At 33.5% G+C, this 13,554-nt stretch overlaps 1 protein-coding gene across 17 annotated transcripts in view; it reads left to right on the top strand.

Moving 5' to 3' along the window:
• LOC121384770 (zinc finger protein 263-like) overlaps window positions 1–13,554 on the top strand; it is a 93,183-nt gene that overhangs the window by 36,957 nt on the left and 42,672 nt on the right. Inside the window, exon 4 of one of the 17 annotated variants that reach the window (XM_041515327.1) lies at window positions 9,100–9,769. The exons of 14 other annotated variants lie outside the window; for them this stretch is intronic. In XM_041515327.1, coding sequence (XP_041371261.1) covers window positions 9,100–9,465 — 366 coding nt within the window. In that variant the 3' untranslated portion in view covers window positions 9,466–9,769. Of the gene's footprint in view, window positions 1–3,799; window positions 7,097–8,575; window positions 9,770–13,554 lie in introns of those variants that run through there. 2 more of the 17 variants (XM_041515328.1, XM_041515321.1) reach the window with 2 other exon arrangements.

Below are 13,554 nucleotides of genomic sequence, written 5' to 3'. Positions count from 1 at the left end.
AATAATAAATAAAATAACAGTATCAACGTAAGATTAAATATTTTAATTTTGCATTGTTACAAATCTGTGGTTGTGTTTATTGATACTATTTCTAGCTACTAACATTCACGTTGCAGTTTGTTGCAAGCAGCTTTTCTACAGTTCACGCCTATTGTTCTCAGGGGTGTTGAGTAGTGAAACCGTGTTACTTGGCAAAGCGCAATTTCCAGGTGCAGGCGAAATAAACATAGCTTAAATTAGTGACTGTTAATTGTCAATCGATTTCAGCTACAGTGTACTAATGTTTCAGTATATTTTGTTAGAGATGCTATTGTGTAAATTAGCAACTGTTAATTGTCAACCGATTTCAGCTACAGTGTACTGTTTCAGTATATTTTGTTAGAGATGCTATTGTGTATTGAACAAAATATAAGAAGTGTAGTGTTTATTTTGCTTATTTCATTCATTAATTAGAAAATTAAAAATATTTAATCATGAATAATGAATAAAATTATTAACACGATGTAAGCCAGGCCTGTAAGAACCGGGGGAGAGGCCTGTGCCTGCCCCTCCTCCCCCGACAAATGTATGGGGTTTTTCCTATTCCATATACAGATTAAAATCGGGCTTATCCCCCCCCCCCCCCCCCACTAGACCCCTCCCCTACTAGACCCCCCCCCCCCCACTAGACCACGCCTTCCCCACTCCAGCTGTCATGGGTATGTGCCTGTGAGCATATTATTCTAGAAACAAAGACCCAATATGAATGTTGTAAAATTTATTTATTTGGTTTTGATTTAAAAACATTTTGTTCTGCAAATCTGCTATAAGTTCATGAAGGGTCAAATCTCTTGAAAGAAAAATACAAGCCATTCAACTCAAATGTAATAACATGAAATCAAAAGTTCCCCTCAATGCAGTGTAACAGATTAAAACATTGTAACAATGTCAATTTCACTCTGGCTGGCAGTTTCTTTGATGTAGCCTTCCCAAGAGAAAAACAAAAATAATGTTTATTTCTTTCATGGGGCAAGCCACTAATTGCTATAACATACACTGACTGCAACTGTTTGTTACAATGAATTAATTGACAACTAGGAATACACTGAGAAGGGTGAACAATTGGATTAGTTCAAGTTGTGAACTTCTACCTCAGACATGGTAAGTGTCTCTCTGTTGAAAACAATGCCAGTGATGCAGTTAGTTGCAGTTTTAATAAAAAGTTTTTTAAATTATTGTTTTAACATAAATAAATAGTAGTGATAATTACTGTTAACTTAAAATACTGTGGTTCAAATGTAACATACAAAATACAGTAAAAACTTCTCATATTTAACTATCTTTATTAAATTTATTCTTGGACACAATTGCCTGGGCTAAGTCTATCTTTCAGTGTTATCGAAGGCTTAAAGGGACACACCCTAGTTACGTTTATTTGTTAACCATTACGGCATTGTTTTTCGCTATTAAACCCCATTTTTTCACAAATAAAATTGCACTTTACTTACATTTTATTATTTAGAATACACATTTCCATTCACCTGAAGTGCTTTTTGGTAATCCTGATGTTTGTAAAACCACGAAATGCATTTTTTCACAAGACGTGTTGTCGAGAAAAAAACGTTAAGCAAGCGAGGTCCAATCTATTTTTAGAGGGGATATTTCCATTTCAATGTCACAGACGTTGGTATATCATGTGACCGTTATCATTTTGGTTCGGTTTGTTTTCTCGTGCACGGTTCGCGCAATCAACATCCGATTTGTTATTGTTCATTTGTGAGATTTTTCTTCACAATTCGTGAACATTTTCAGTAGCAATAAAGTTCAGACAAGTAAGTGTCTCAATACAAAACGTTACAAACCCTTAAAACCAATAATTTTGCTAAGTCTTACGATATCTGGAGAGGGGATACAACCAGGACAGAACAGTTGGAACATGTCCAGGAGAGGTAAAACGAACGCACCCCAAGTCTGTGAAATTTGTCGTGACGTAGCCATTGTTGTTTCGAGCGACATCTACCGGTGACATCAGAATACTAACTTTCAAAATTATTTCAAGCAATTGGGACATGGGGATTCCCATGGTATTTATCGATATAAAACCTGCTTTTTCACTCCATTTGATAAAAACGTGATCAAAGTGTGTTACAGGTTTGTAGATTAACCAAATTATAATTTATTTTCGCTGGATGGAACTAGGGTGTGTGGCTTTAAGCTAATGTATGCGCACCTAAAAATAACAATGGACTTGTCAGTATTGTTTTGAGTGATTGTGTAACAAAGGACAAATTACACCTGAAATCTTGACATCAAAACTTAAATGATGCAATAATGGTCCCAGGATTACTGCAATAAACACTTGAACACATTGCTATAAGCACTACGATGAGTCGTCTTGCGTGAGATGTCAACATTGTACATCGCCTGTTTTAGTAACGGCTTTTACTTTTTTCTTCTTTTAATATTAGTTTTTAATAAACATAGAACATTCTGCTTTATTCTCTGTGCAATTACAATTATTTCTGGTAAAATATTAAAGGTTTGTGGAACATTTTATGATGAAATTTTCTATAATTGTTTTGGTTTTCGTATGCAATTAACCGATGTTTGTCTTGATAAAGCTATTCGAATATGCGACATAATTTGTATTGATTTAACCTTCTGACTACTGCAGGCGAGATATCTCGCCCGACATACTGTACACTGTATACAGTGCATTCCCCAATTCATATTTCCCGCCGTTTTGCACACGACACTCACCGGAAACGGAAATATAATTAAAGAAAAAAGATTTTTTTTCAAAATGGTGGTTTTTGTTTTGATTTTTTCAATTGAAAATACCTTGAAATTTTTAGTTCAAAAAGTGGTTTTCGGCAAGTATTTTCGCTTGACAACAATGGCGGCACGTCGCGGTAATTTTCAGGGATCGATAGCTGATTGTAACAGCTAATTTGATAATAAATTTGATCGTTTTACCAACCACGAAAATTACCAAATATTGCAATATGAATCGTAGTTCGGGTTTAAAAAAAAATTCTGGTCAGAAAACCACTGTTATCGGGAATAATGGACATAAATACTGGACAGCTGGCCACAAATGCCCGTAAGTAAACGCAACTTTTTTTCGATTTTTTGCCTAATTTTAATCACCATTAGCCGATCTAAAATAATAAAAATTACAAAAAAAGACACGAAAATAATACTTACCGATTCATATATGTAACTTTATTTCATTTATTTATGAAACATTTAAGTGAATATATGTGAGTAAAAATTATAAACTTGTACCCACTCAACGTGGTTTTTGTTAAAAATTAATCCAGTAGTCTAAAGGTTAATGCTGAATAATATGCAAATAACCAATTTATACTATAAACCAATATGCAATAAAGTGGATTCGACTGCATAACTATTTCTCCATTATAAAATACTATGAAGTAAGAATGAAACTTTTTTCAATGAATTTTCCTGATTTTGTTTTTTGGCCAATATTAATGAAATTTTAAATCAAGGAAAACAATTACCTGGCAATATTTTAAGCATACTCTGGTGCACATCTTTTGATAATGTTTTTGTGATGTCTGTATATAACAGCAAACATTGCCATTTTGTTCTTTAAGCTTACTAAATCATGTCACCACTTTTTTCATTACAGTTGTTTTAAAAAAGAAATCAGTAAAAAGAATTGAAAATGCATTAAATGTATGGTATGAAAATATTTTGCACATCTCTGGAAACTTAACAAGAATAAAAATAAGTAATGCAGAACTAAGGCACATTATTTTATATCACAAAGTTATACTTGTGTTTCTATTCTCAGACGATGGACCAAGAGGAAATACTCCCTCTCAAGGTAGAAATCGGAGAACCTCCCAAAGAAAAGGACCCTGCATATACACCTGTTGAAATAACAGAAAACGAAGGAGAAGCAAAACGATTCAAATCAAGATGGAGTGCAAGCTTAAAGAGACATGTGCTGAGCCACACAGACCAAATATTTTTTTGTGAATGTAAAAAACGCTTTACTTCCAAGTGGGAACTAAAGTACCACCGAAACATATGCAGACACGGTCTGTCGTGTGACCAGTGTGCAAAGAAATTTTCCACTCGTCAAGGTTTGAGGTTGCATATTAGAACTGCGCATAAAAAATCATACCCCTACACCTGTGCAGTCTGCAAGTTTCATTGTGTAACGAAAAATCAGTACATTGGTCATATGAATAAACATACAAATAACAATGAAAAGTGCCAATGTGGAGCTAGTTTTCTACACCCAGCAGACTATGCACACCATCTGAAAGGTTGTCAGAAAAAGAACATTGTGAAACATTTGTGCAGTCATTGTGGATTGGAATTCCACAGGAAGCAACATCTTGTGGCCCACATTAATGGCATGCATAGTGAACCGAAACATAAATGTGAAAAGTGCTTTAAAGCTTTCAAGTGGTCGTCATCTCTATCTTACCACCATAAACACAGTAAATGCCAATTACTGGACAACTAGGATAATCCAGAAAACTATGCCAAGTGGAAACAGAATACTTGATCACAGAACTGTATGTCTTTGCGTGCATGTGTGTGTTTCAAAGTCCTGCATTAACTATGTTTGAAATTGGTTCTAAAAGAACAAAATAAGGTGATGTTTGTGGAACCTCTTTTGTCATGTTTTTATGTAACATGCAAAAATCTTGTATAAAGATACATAATATTGTCTTTGGATGTTGACCAAAAAATGATTTATAGACTTGTATACCTTATTAGTGTAGCTTTTACTTGGCTTATATCAGCTGAATCCAGATTTAGGATAACGGATATCTTGGGCTGAATTTGTTGTTTATTTTTTGTCTTTCACAAAATATTTTTGATACTGTTTTAAATATTTTAATTAATAAACAGATATTAGATATAACAGAAATAAGATATGCATCTACAGTTTGTACATCCATTATGCTGATATTTGGTTTTATTACCTCATGCGTATTCTATATGACTTGCTATTTGTTAATGTTATATCACATATGATTCCATTTGAGATCATATTGCACTGCTTTGGTTTTGTGAACCCATAAATAAATAGATACTTGATCACAGAAATGTATGTGTTTGTGTGTGTGTGTGTGTGTGTGTGTGTGTATGTGTGTGTGTATGTTTCAAAGTCCTGCATTAACTATGTATTTCAAATTGGTTCTAAAAGAACAAAATACAGTGATGTTTGTGGAACCTCTGTTATGTTTTTATGTAACATGCAAAAATCTTGTATAAAGATACATAATATTGTGTTTGGATGTTGACCAAAAAAAATTATTTATAGACTTATATACCTTATTAGTGTAGCTTTTACTTGGCTTATATCAGCTGAATCCAGATTTAGGATAACTGAGATATCTTGGCCTGAATTTTTTTTTTTTTTTTTTTGTTTTTCTTTCACAAAATATTTTTGATACTGTTTTAATTAATAAACATTCTGCTTTTAAGCATAAGATATGCATCTACAGTTTGTACATCGATTATGCTGATATTTGGTTTTATTACCTCATGTGTATTCTATATGACTTGCTATTTGTTAATGTTATATCACATGATTCCATTTGAGATCATATTGCACTGCTTTGGTTTTGTGAACCCATAAATCGTGATATTGCACTATTCCCGGTGTCAAACAGAGAATGCTAAACGTTTTTCCATTTTTCTTTCCCTTTAATAAGGACTCATTTACACTAGATATGGCATGTTTGTGCAGTGCAGCTATACAAATAAAATACACTGTTTCCAATGATAACATTTACACTAGATGTCAGTCTGCGAAATTGGCTGGGTGCCCGATGCCCGAGACATGTAGAAATCGCAACAGACGTGTACATTTTCCAATCTCACATGCCTGACGGCCACCTGTTTTAAAAACGCATAAACATAATAAAACTGGACAGTAGAAAAAAAAATTCTAAATACTTTTAAAATTATGAATTGTTTACACCGGAAATGAAAGTCAGTCTACAAGTGGACAGGTGTAAATTCGCGTTTTCGCTTTACTGACATCTCTGCTCTACAGCCTATGACGAGTCGCCCGATCGATACCTCGCCCCCGGTATGACTAGATACTGGAAAGGAAATTTCTGTTTCCTCGCCCCAGGTCGTTTCGTCCTAATTTTTTGTAAATGTGTTTATACTACAAGTGCATGCATTATATCATCAAATTTGGTATAAAATCATGTGTCCTGTCGCTCTGTAAGAAATCTATAATTTTGGGGTGAAATGACCCACCTCCAGACCATTTTCACACATTCGAAAAAACAACTGGTGCGAACGGGAATTAGGGCGAAACAATCCGATACCGTCGCTTAGGTCATTTCCTGTTAACAAATGAAAACAACTGCATGACAACATGTCGAGTTTCTTGTGATATGTCGAGGGCACAAAGCCGGGGAAGAAATGGCCATCTGAATGACGGGCGTCATCAAAAACAGTATGAAGCAAAAAGAAAATGTAGCTTCCAGCCGCAATGGTTGAACAACCACCAATTACTAATAAATGCATGATATGCTACTTTATGTTACATATACTATACATTTTAAATGTATATAAGTGAGAAACAATATGTATTCCTCATCAATGCACCCACTTCGTGGAAATGAACTCAACCACGTGACCTAGATTTACAACATTAACCGGTACGACAAAACATGACTAATAAAAAGTAAAACTTGTCGCTAGTAATCAAACATTTAATATATGAAAAAAAGCAACATGTCTTAAACAGTATTTCATTTTATTTGATCGCGTATTCTAGCTTTACAACAAGCAGCTGGCAGTACACTACTGAATAGTAGACTGGCCACATGAACATGCAAACAACGCTTATTTATACCGTAAGGCGGATCAACTGAACAAAACTGGTTAAAAATGTTTGGTTCTAAAAATCATGATGGGAAAAAAAAACTTTCGCAAATTTCTTTATATATAATATAAATACATATGTATTTGAGTTCTTTTGTGTCATTATCAGTTGAATATATACGAGTTGCCTGGTATTTGTTTTATATTCTATTATACATTTTAATAATAAAAAAGGTATTCATGTTCATGTACTTTTTATTACGACATAAAACCATTTAAACAATTAAATGTCAATGTTTTAGTGTTTCAGTTGTTATATAATTCACTTGATATTTTATTGGATATATCAGTTCATCTTCAAATGTGGACTCTCCTACATTCCTAATGGACTCTCAAAATATAACGTCATGAGTCCATGGACTCAATATTTTTGGATGAATGAGAACCCTGCATTTAAGCAGGTAAAATTTGGCAAATATATGGGCATCTAGAAGTTCATTCGGGCAAGTAAATTTTACAAGCCCACTTGCCCAAAGGGCAAGCGTCTCAAAACGTTTTTCGTGAAGACTGAGATGTGTGTGAGGTTTGAAATATTTACACTGGATATGTGTGAGGTTTGAAATATTTACACTGGATATATGTGAGGTTTGAAATACTTACACTGGATATGTGTGAGGTTTAAAATACTTACACTGGATATGTGCAAGGTTTGAAATATTTACACTGGATATGTCCGAGGTTTGAAATATTTACACTGGATCTGTCCGAGGTTTGAAATATTTACACTGGATGTGTGTGAGGTTTGAAATATTTACACTGGATGTGTGTGAAGTTTGAAATATTTACACTGGATGTGTGTGAGGTTTTAAATATTTACACTGGATGTGTGTGAGGTTTGAACTATTTTAACTGGATGTGTGTGAGGTTTGAAATATTTACACTGGATATGTGTGAAGTTTGAAATATTTACTCTGGATATGTGAGGTTTGAAATATTTACACTGGATATGTGTCAAGTTTAAAATATTTACACTAAATGTGTGAGGTTGAAAGTTAAAAGTTTGTTTTGTTTAACAAAACCGCTATCTAGAGCACATTGATTTATTAATCATTGGCTATTGGATGTCATTTATTTGGTAATTTTGACATATTTCCATTATTAACTAGGGATCTTGTAATGCACCATCCCTGCGTTGAGAATTGTTAGGCAATACTGCATATATATTTAACTGAATGATAACATACTATACTGTATATATATATATTTAACTGAATGATAACATACTATACTGTATATTTAACTGAATGATAACATACTATACTATATGTATATATATATATTTAACTGAATGATAACATATGATACTGTATATATATTTAACTGAATGATAACAAATCATGCCATCAATTTATCAAAATGATGGTTTGACGCTTTTGAAATTTCGATACAAATCATAGCAATAATAAACATGACAAATATAAAATTGTTATAAATATATTCAAAACATAGCTCTACTTTTAATATATTTAATTTATAAATGCATTGTAGTGGCTTTATTAATTGTATCCGGAATGGAGCTGGTATGAATGCTCCAAACACATCCAGCAGACACAACAGATACCACAGCACCATGTACACACCACATTCAGTGTACATGATCCTTAAAGATAAGTTAGTGTAGAAGGAGAAAGTTACTTGCTTCTTTTGCACCATTCATCTGAATTCCAGAAACATAACAGTCATTTTTTTTTTTTTTCCACAGAGAAACTTCAAAAACCCAAGCGAACTGAATGCAAGTGGTTTCAATGAACAAATTATTAGAGCTACTGATGCAAGTAATGAGACATTTGATGCTAAGTACACGTATAAGAAATTATACAGTTGTGGTTTCTGTAGTTACCGGTCAAGTAACGGTGCTAAAATGGAAACACATGCAAGAATTCATATTAAGAAGTCGTATCCCTGTCATGTTTGTGGACAGAAGTTTGCTGACAAAGGAAACTTGGCATATCACTTGAAAGGTCATCGAGGAGAACTTCAGTGTACAATATGTAGACGGAAGTTCATGTCCAAAGTTAGCTTGTGGAGGCACAAGAAAATCTGTAATCAGCAGCTACAATAACCATGAGTCAATCAAAGTGACTGCTTGCACATAACACACCTAGTGCACTTAAATAAACCCTAAAATGTTTTTGCATGAAAGGAGAAAGTTACTTTGGTCTGCTGCACCTTTCATCTTTATTTGAGAAACGCCATAACAGTGATTTGTTTCTTTTTCTTTCACAGAAAAACTTCAAAAACCCAAGCGAACCAAATGCAAGTGTGTGTTTCAAACAAATCATTACTGACACTGATGCAAGTAGTGGGTCATTTGGTGTTAAATATAAGAAATTATACAGCTGTGGTTTCTGCAGCTATCAGTCAAGCAACTCTGCTAACATGGACAAACATGTAAGAATTCATACAAAGAATTTGCATCCCTGTCATGTTTGTGGACAGAAGTTTGCTGCCAAAGGTAACTTGGCATATCACTTGAAAGGACATCGAGGAGAACTTGAATGTGCCAGATGTAGAAGGAAGTTCATGTCCAAAGTTGGCTTGTGGAAACATCAAAAAATCTGTAATCAGCTTTATATTAACTTGAGTCAGTGAAAGGGAGATAAATATGCATTGATAAAAAAAGTAAGAACTATAAACCGTTAAACTTAGATGTATACCATGTTTTCACAATGACATTAGGATGTGTTTTATGACTGTGGCCACTTAATGTGGATAATCAGTCCTCTTTCATTTTAAAGCATAATGAACACCTTGTATTGTTATCAAGGCGCATAATGTTCCACAAAATCCAGTACTTCTGTAGCTAATACTATCAATAGCAATGCTGTGCATATATTATCATAATTTGAAGTTGTTGTTATTATTTTTTAGTTTTAGTTTTTTTTAATTAGATAATGCAAAATCCATAATAAATATTACTACCAAAAGGAATTTGTTTGTATTACTCATTAGATGGTAACTCGATTACCAAACTCAGTTTTAGGAAGAAATTCTCGTGTGTATTTGTACAGGATATTTTCCTGTTTTAACATCACAGGCTCTTTTTTCACTCTTTTGTAATTTACTGACACGCAATAGCCTGTATGTATTTTTGTGCTGAGATGTCATTAAACATTCATTTATTCTATTGTAAATTCATCCAGATGTGTTCTAAGTTTGTAGATTGAGCAAACTTTGTGTTTATTTTCACGGGTTCAAACCAAGGTCTGGGCCTTGAATGGCCGTTATATAATTACAAACTGTGTTTATTTTCACGGGTTCAAACCAAGGTCTGGGCCTTTAATGGCCGTTATATAATTACAAACTTCCCGCCATTTTATGATTTATTCCGTTCTTATTGGACTAAAAATGTGAATGTTATCCTTCGATAAATCTCAGAAAATGATGTCATTACCTAAACCAGGTCATGGAAGGGACATTAGAAACTGATTTATGTGTATTTGTACTTAAATAAGTCATGTTGTTTGTAATTATAAAAACTGTTTTCTATTTTTGTTTGAATTTTTCTATGTAAAACAGTCACAAATTTAGTATAAAATGGCTTTGCAACATTATGCCATTTTATACAATTTGTGACCATTCTACATCGATGAATTTCTCTAAATTGTTATATAGAAATTTTACATAATTATAATCCAGTTATACATAAAACACACATTGATGTATTTCTCCATCAAACCCTGGTGGACATATCATGTACCTCACTGGTCCTCTTTTCTTTTTTTTCTTCTTTTTTTTCTTTCTTTCTTTCTTTCTTTTTACTTTTTGTGGTTGTGGTGGGGTTTTTTTCTTTTTTTCTTTCTTTTTTTCTTTTCTTCTTTCTTTTTTTGCTATGCAAAAAGAATTATAGTTGTCATTCACAACAATAAACCTTAAACCAATGAACAGATGAGCAGATTCTGATTTTATTTAATTTGTCATCTGCTAGTGTAAGACAAATAACAAAGAATTCCAAATAAAAATGAATATGCATGTTTCAGTGTGATGACAAAATTACCTATTGGAAACAAGGAATTAAATCTTCTTTGCATAATGTTCATAAAAATTAAATTTCTTGAGAAAAGATGTTGGTTTCTAATTCAGTCAACTAATAGAAAGGTGTCGGAAAGCCATGCTAGAAAAACCTTCGAGCACATGTCCCTAGACGGTAATACATTTAGGAGGTAGATGGCCATTTCTACCAGCTGATTACCCGGTACATCATTCTGTGATCAGTGTTGTATGTGACATCATGTATCACTGCATTCCTTCTCTCTTCTTGCGACTTAATATATATCTGCTGAGAAAAGGAGTGACATTACAGTACAAACATGAAATGCAGTGAATTTAACAATAATAATTCTAAATTTATAAGATTGAATGAACTAGAAATATGAACTAAAATATATTTCTATTACTCATCCTTTGGTTGATGTTTTTCTGACACTCATCTCAAGAAAATAATCCTATAATCTCACTCTGAAGCTCACTCCAAGGATTTTTCTTGAGACTCCTGTAAGAAAAGAAATAGAAAGAAATGTTTTATTTAATGGCGCACTCAACACGTTTTATTTACGGTTATATGGCATCAGACATATGGTTAAGGACCATACATATTTTGAGAGGAAACCCGTTATCGCCACTACATGGGCTACTCTTTCCGATTAGCAGCGAGGGATCTTTTATTTGCGCTTCCCACAGGCAGGATAGCACAAACCATGGCCTTTGTTGAACCAGTTACGTATCACTGGTCAGTGCAAGTGGTTTACACCTACCCATTGAGCCTTGTGGAGCACTCACTCAGGGTTTGGAGTCTGTATCTGGATTAAAAATCCCATGCCTCGACTGAGATTTGAACCCAGTACCTACCAGCCTGTTGACCGATGGCTTAACCACAACGTCACCGAGGCCAGTTCCTGTAAGAAAAACCATCTACAAAAGATCTTGTGTATATCAGAAGAAGAGAATAATTAACACAGAAAAAAAAATTTGAATGTTTGACAACCAATGTATGAAAAGGATATTGGTTATTGGGGGGTCAAAAGGTAAATGGATGAAAAATTAATGATGAATACATGTATTAATACAGAAATTCTAAAAATATTGATAAAACACAACTATAAAGAGCAAAAACATCCAATGGCACATAACAACAAAACGACAAAAACTAAATTTTATTAGAGTAACAAACAAAGCTTCATGGTCATATCATCAAATTGGTGTATGGATCCAGGGAAACAATTTTTTATATTATTAAACTACATCAAACATAAAAACCAACTACATGTAACATCAAACTATCAACAAAATGTATTACAGACAAAACATTTCAAAAATGAAAAACATTTTGACTTTTAAGCAGAATCATATAGGAATTATTTCTAGCATTGTTAGAAGGCACGTCTTCAACCACCGTCTTTGCTCAACTACTTCTGACAGTCATTAATGCGATGGAGAGGTGCTACAAGATTAAGCCAGAAGGGTTCAAAGAAGAAGAAAAAAATGTCCTTGAGGATTAAATGACACGCTTGATTGATAAGCCAGTGAATGAGTGAGCCTGCATCTGATGGGATTTGAACAAATGTATTCAGCTTGAAAGTCCAGTGTGCTGACCACCAGACCAGTTATCGCTTTGCAGGACACGAAAGAGGAAGTAAAATATGGTCTGCTGTTATTATTTTAAAATAGCAGGATAAAAGAAATATGACCAGCTCAGAAAACATATGGCCTGCTGGAAATAAGACCGCACCGCATGAGTGGGTGGGTTGGGACAGTGTATAGAGAATTAATACCTCTGAGCTGTATTTTACAGCATTGTAAAATTAAAGCGACATTCTTGAGTTTGCTGCATTGTATGATGTTTACAATATCAGTGTCTCTATATTCAATGTGTTTCTGGTCGTCTTAATATTTGTAAGAAGCCCAAACTGGAGTTTGTCTTCAAATAATTTTGTACGTAGGAAAAAAATTAATTTTAGGAAATAAAATGAAATTTAACCTAACACAAATATTAGGACGGTAAGAAACACGTTTAATATACAGCCACTAATATGTTATGCAGAAAAATGTATTTGATATGTAATTACAATCGTTAAAAAGTCTCTAAGTCGATAATATTTTTAAAATTGCAGCAAACTCGGAAATGTCCCTTTAAAATAAAAGAGAACCACAAGCTCAGACTCACCTAAATAGAATATGAGATCATCAAGGCTTTGAAAAATCTTTAAAATGGGACCTTTTCTATGGAAGGTCTTGAAATGGTCTTTACTTTGATTTAGTCAGCTTCAAATTTTTCAAGATTTTGTGAAGTTAAATTGTCAAAAATTTAAAAATAATGACTGCAGTTGAGATGTGCAGAGTCATCAGAACTGCATAAAAGTACGTTTCTGTTGTGTTGTGTAAATGGCGGCAATCATATTTCTTTAATAATTCATGATAAACAAATCAGTTTACCAAGCAATGGGGAAGTGTCATTTAACAAATCTTGACTGACTGATGGAAAATGCTGCAAGTAACTTCCAATAAATCATTAATAAGTATACACTGAACTATATAATATATCAAAGGGTGTTCCAACTTGGAACAATGGGTGTAAGAGTTCTGGATTCACATTTCTTATACACTTGTGTAAGGGATGACCTGTTGTAGATCAATATCGTCTACAACATGTTGGCAATCACTTCTAGACTTATGATTCACTGT

The sequence above is a fragment of the Gigantopelta aegis genome, chromosome 10, assembly GCF_016097555.1.
Source record: "Gigantopelta aegis isolate Gae_Host chromosome 10, Gae_host_genome, whole genome shotgun sequence".
In the NCBI taxonomy this organism is placed as follows: Eukaryota; Metazoa; Mollusca; class Gastropoda; order Neomphalida; family Peltospiridae; genus Gigantopelta; species Gigantopelta aegis.
This window is presented reverse-complemented; position numbering and strand designations above follow the sequence as displayed.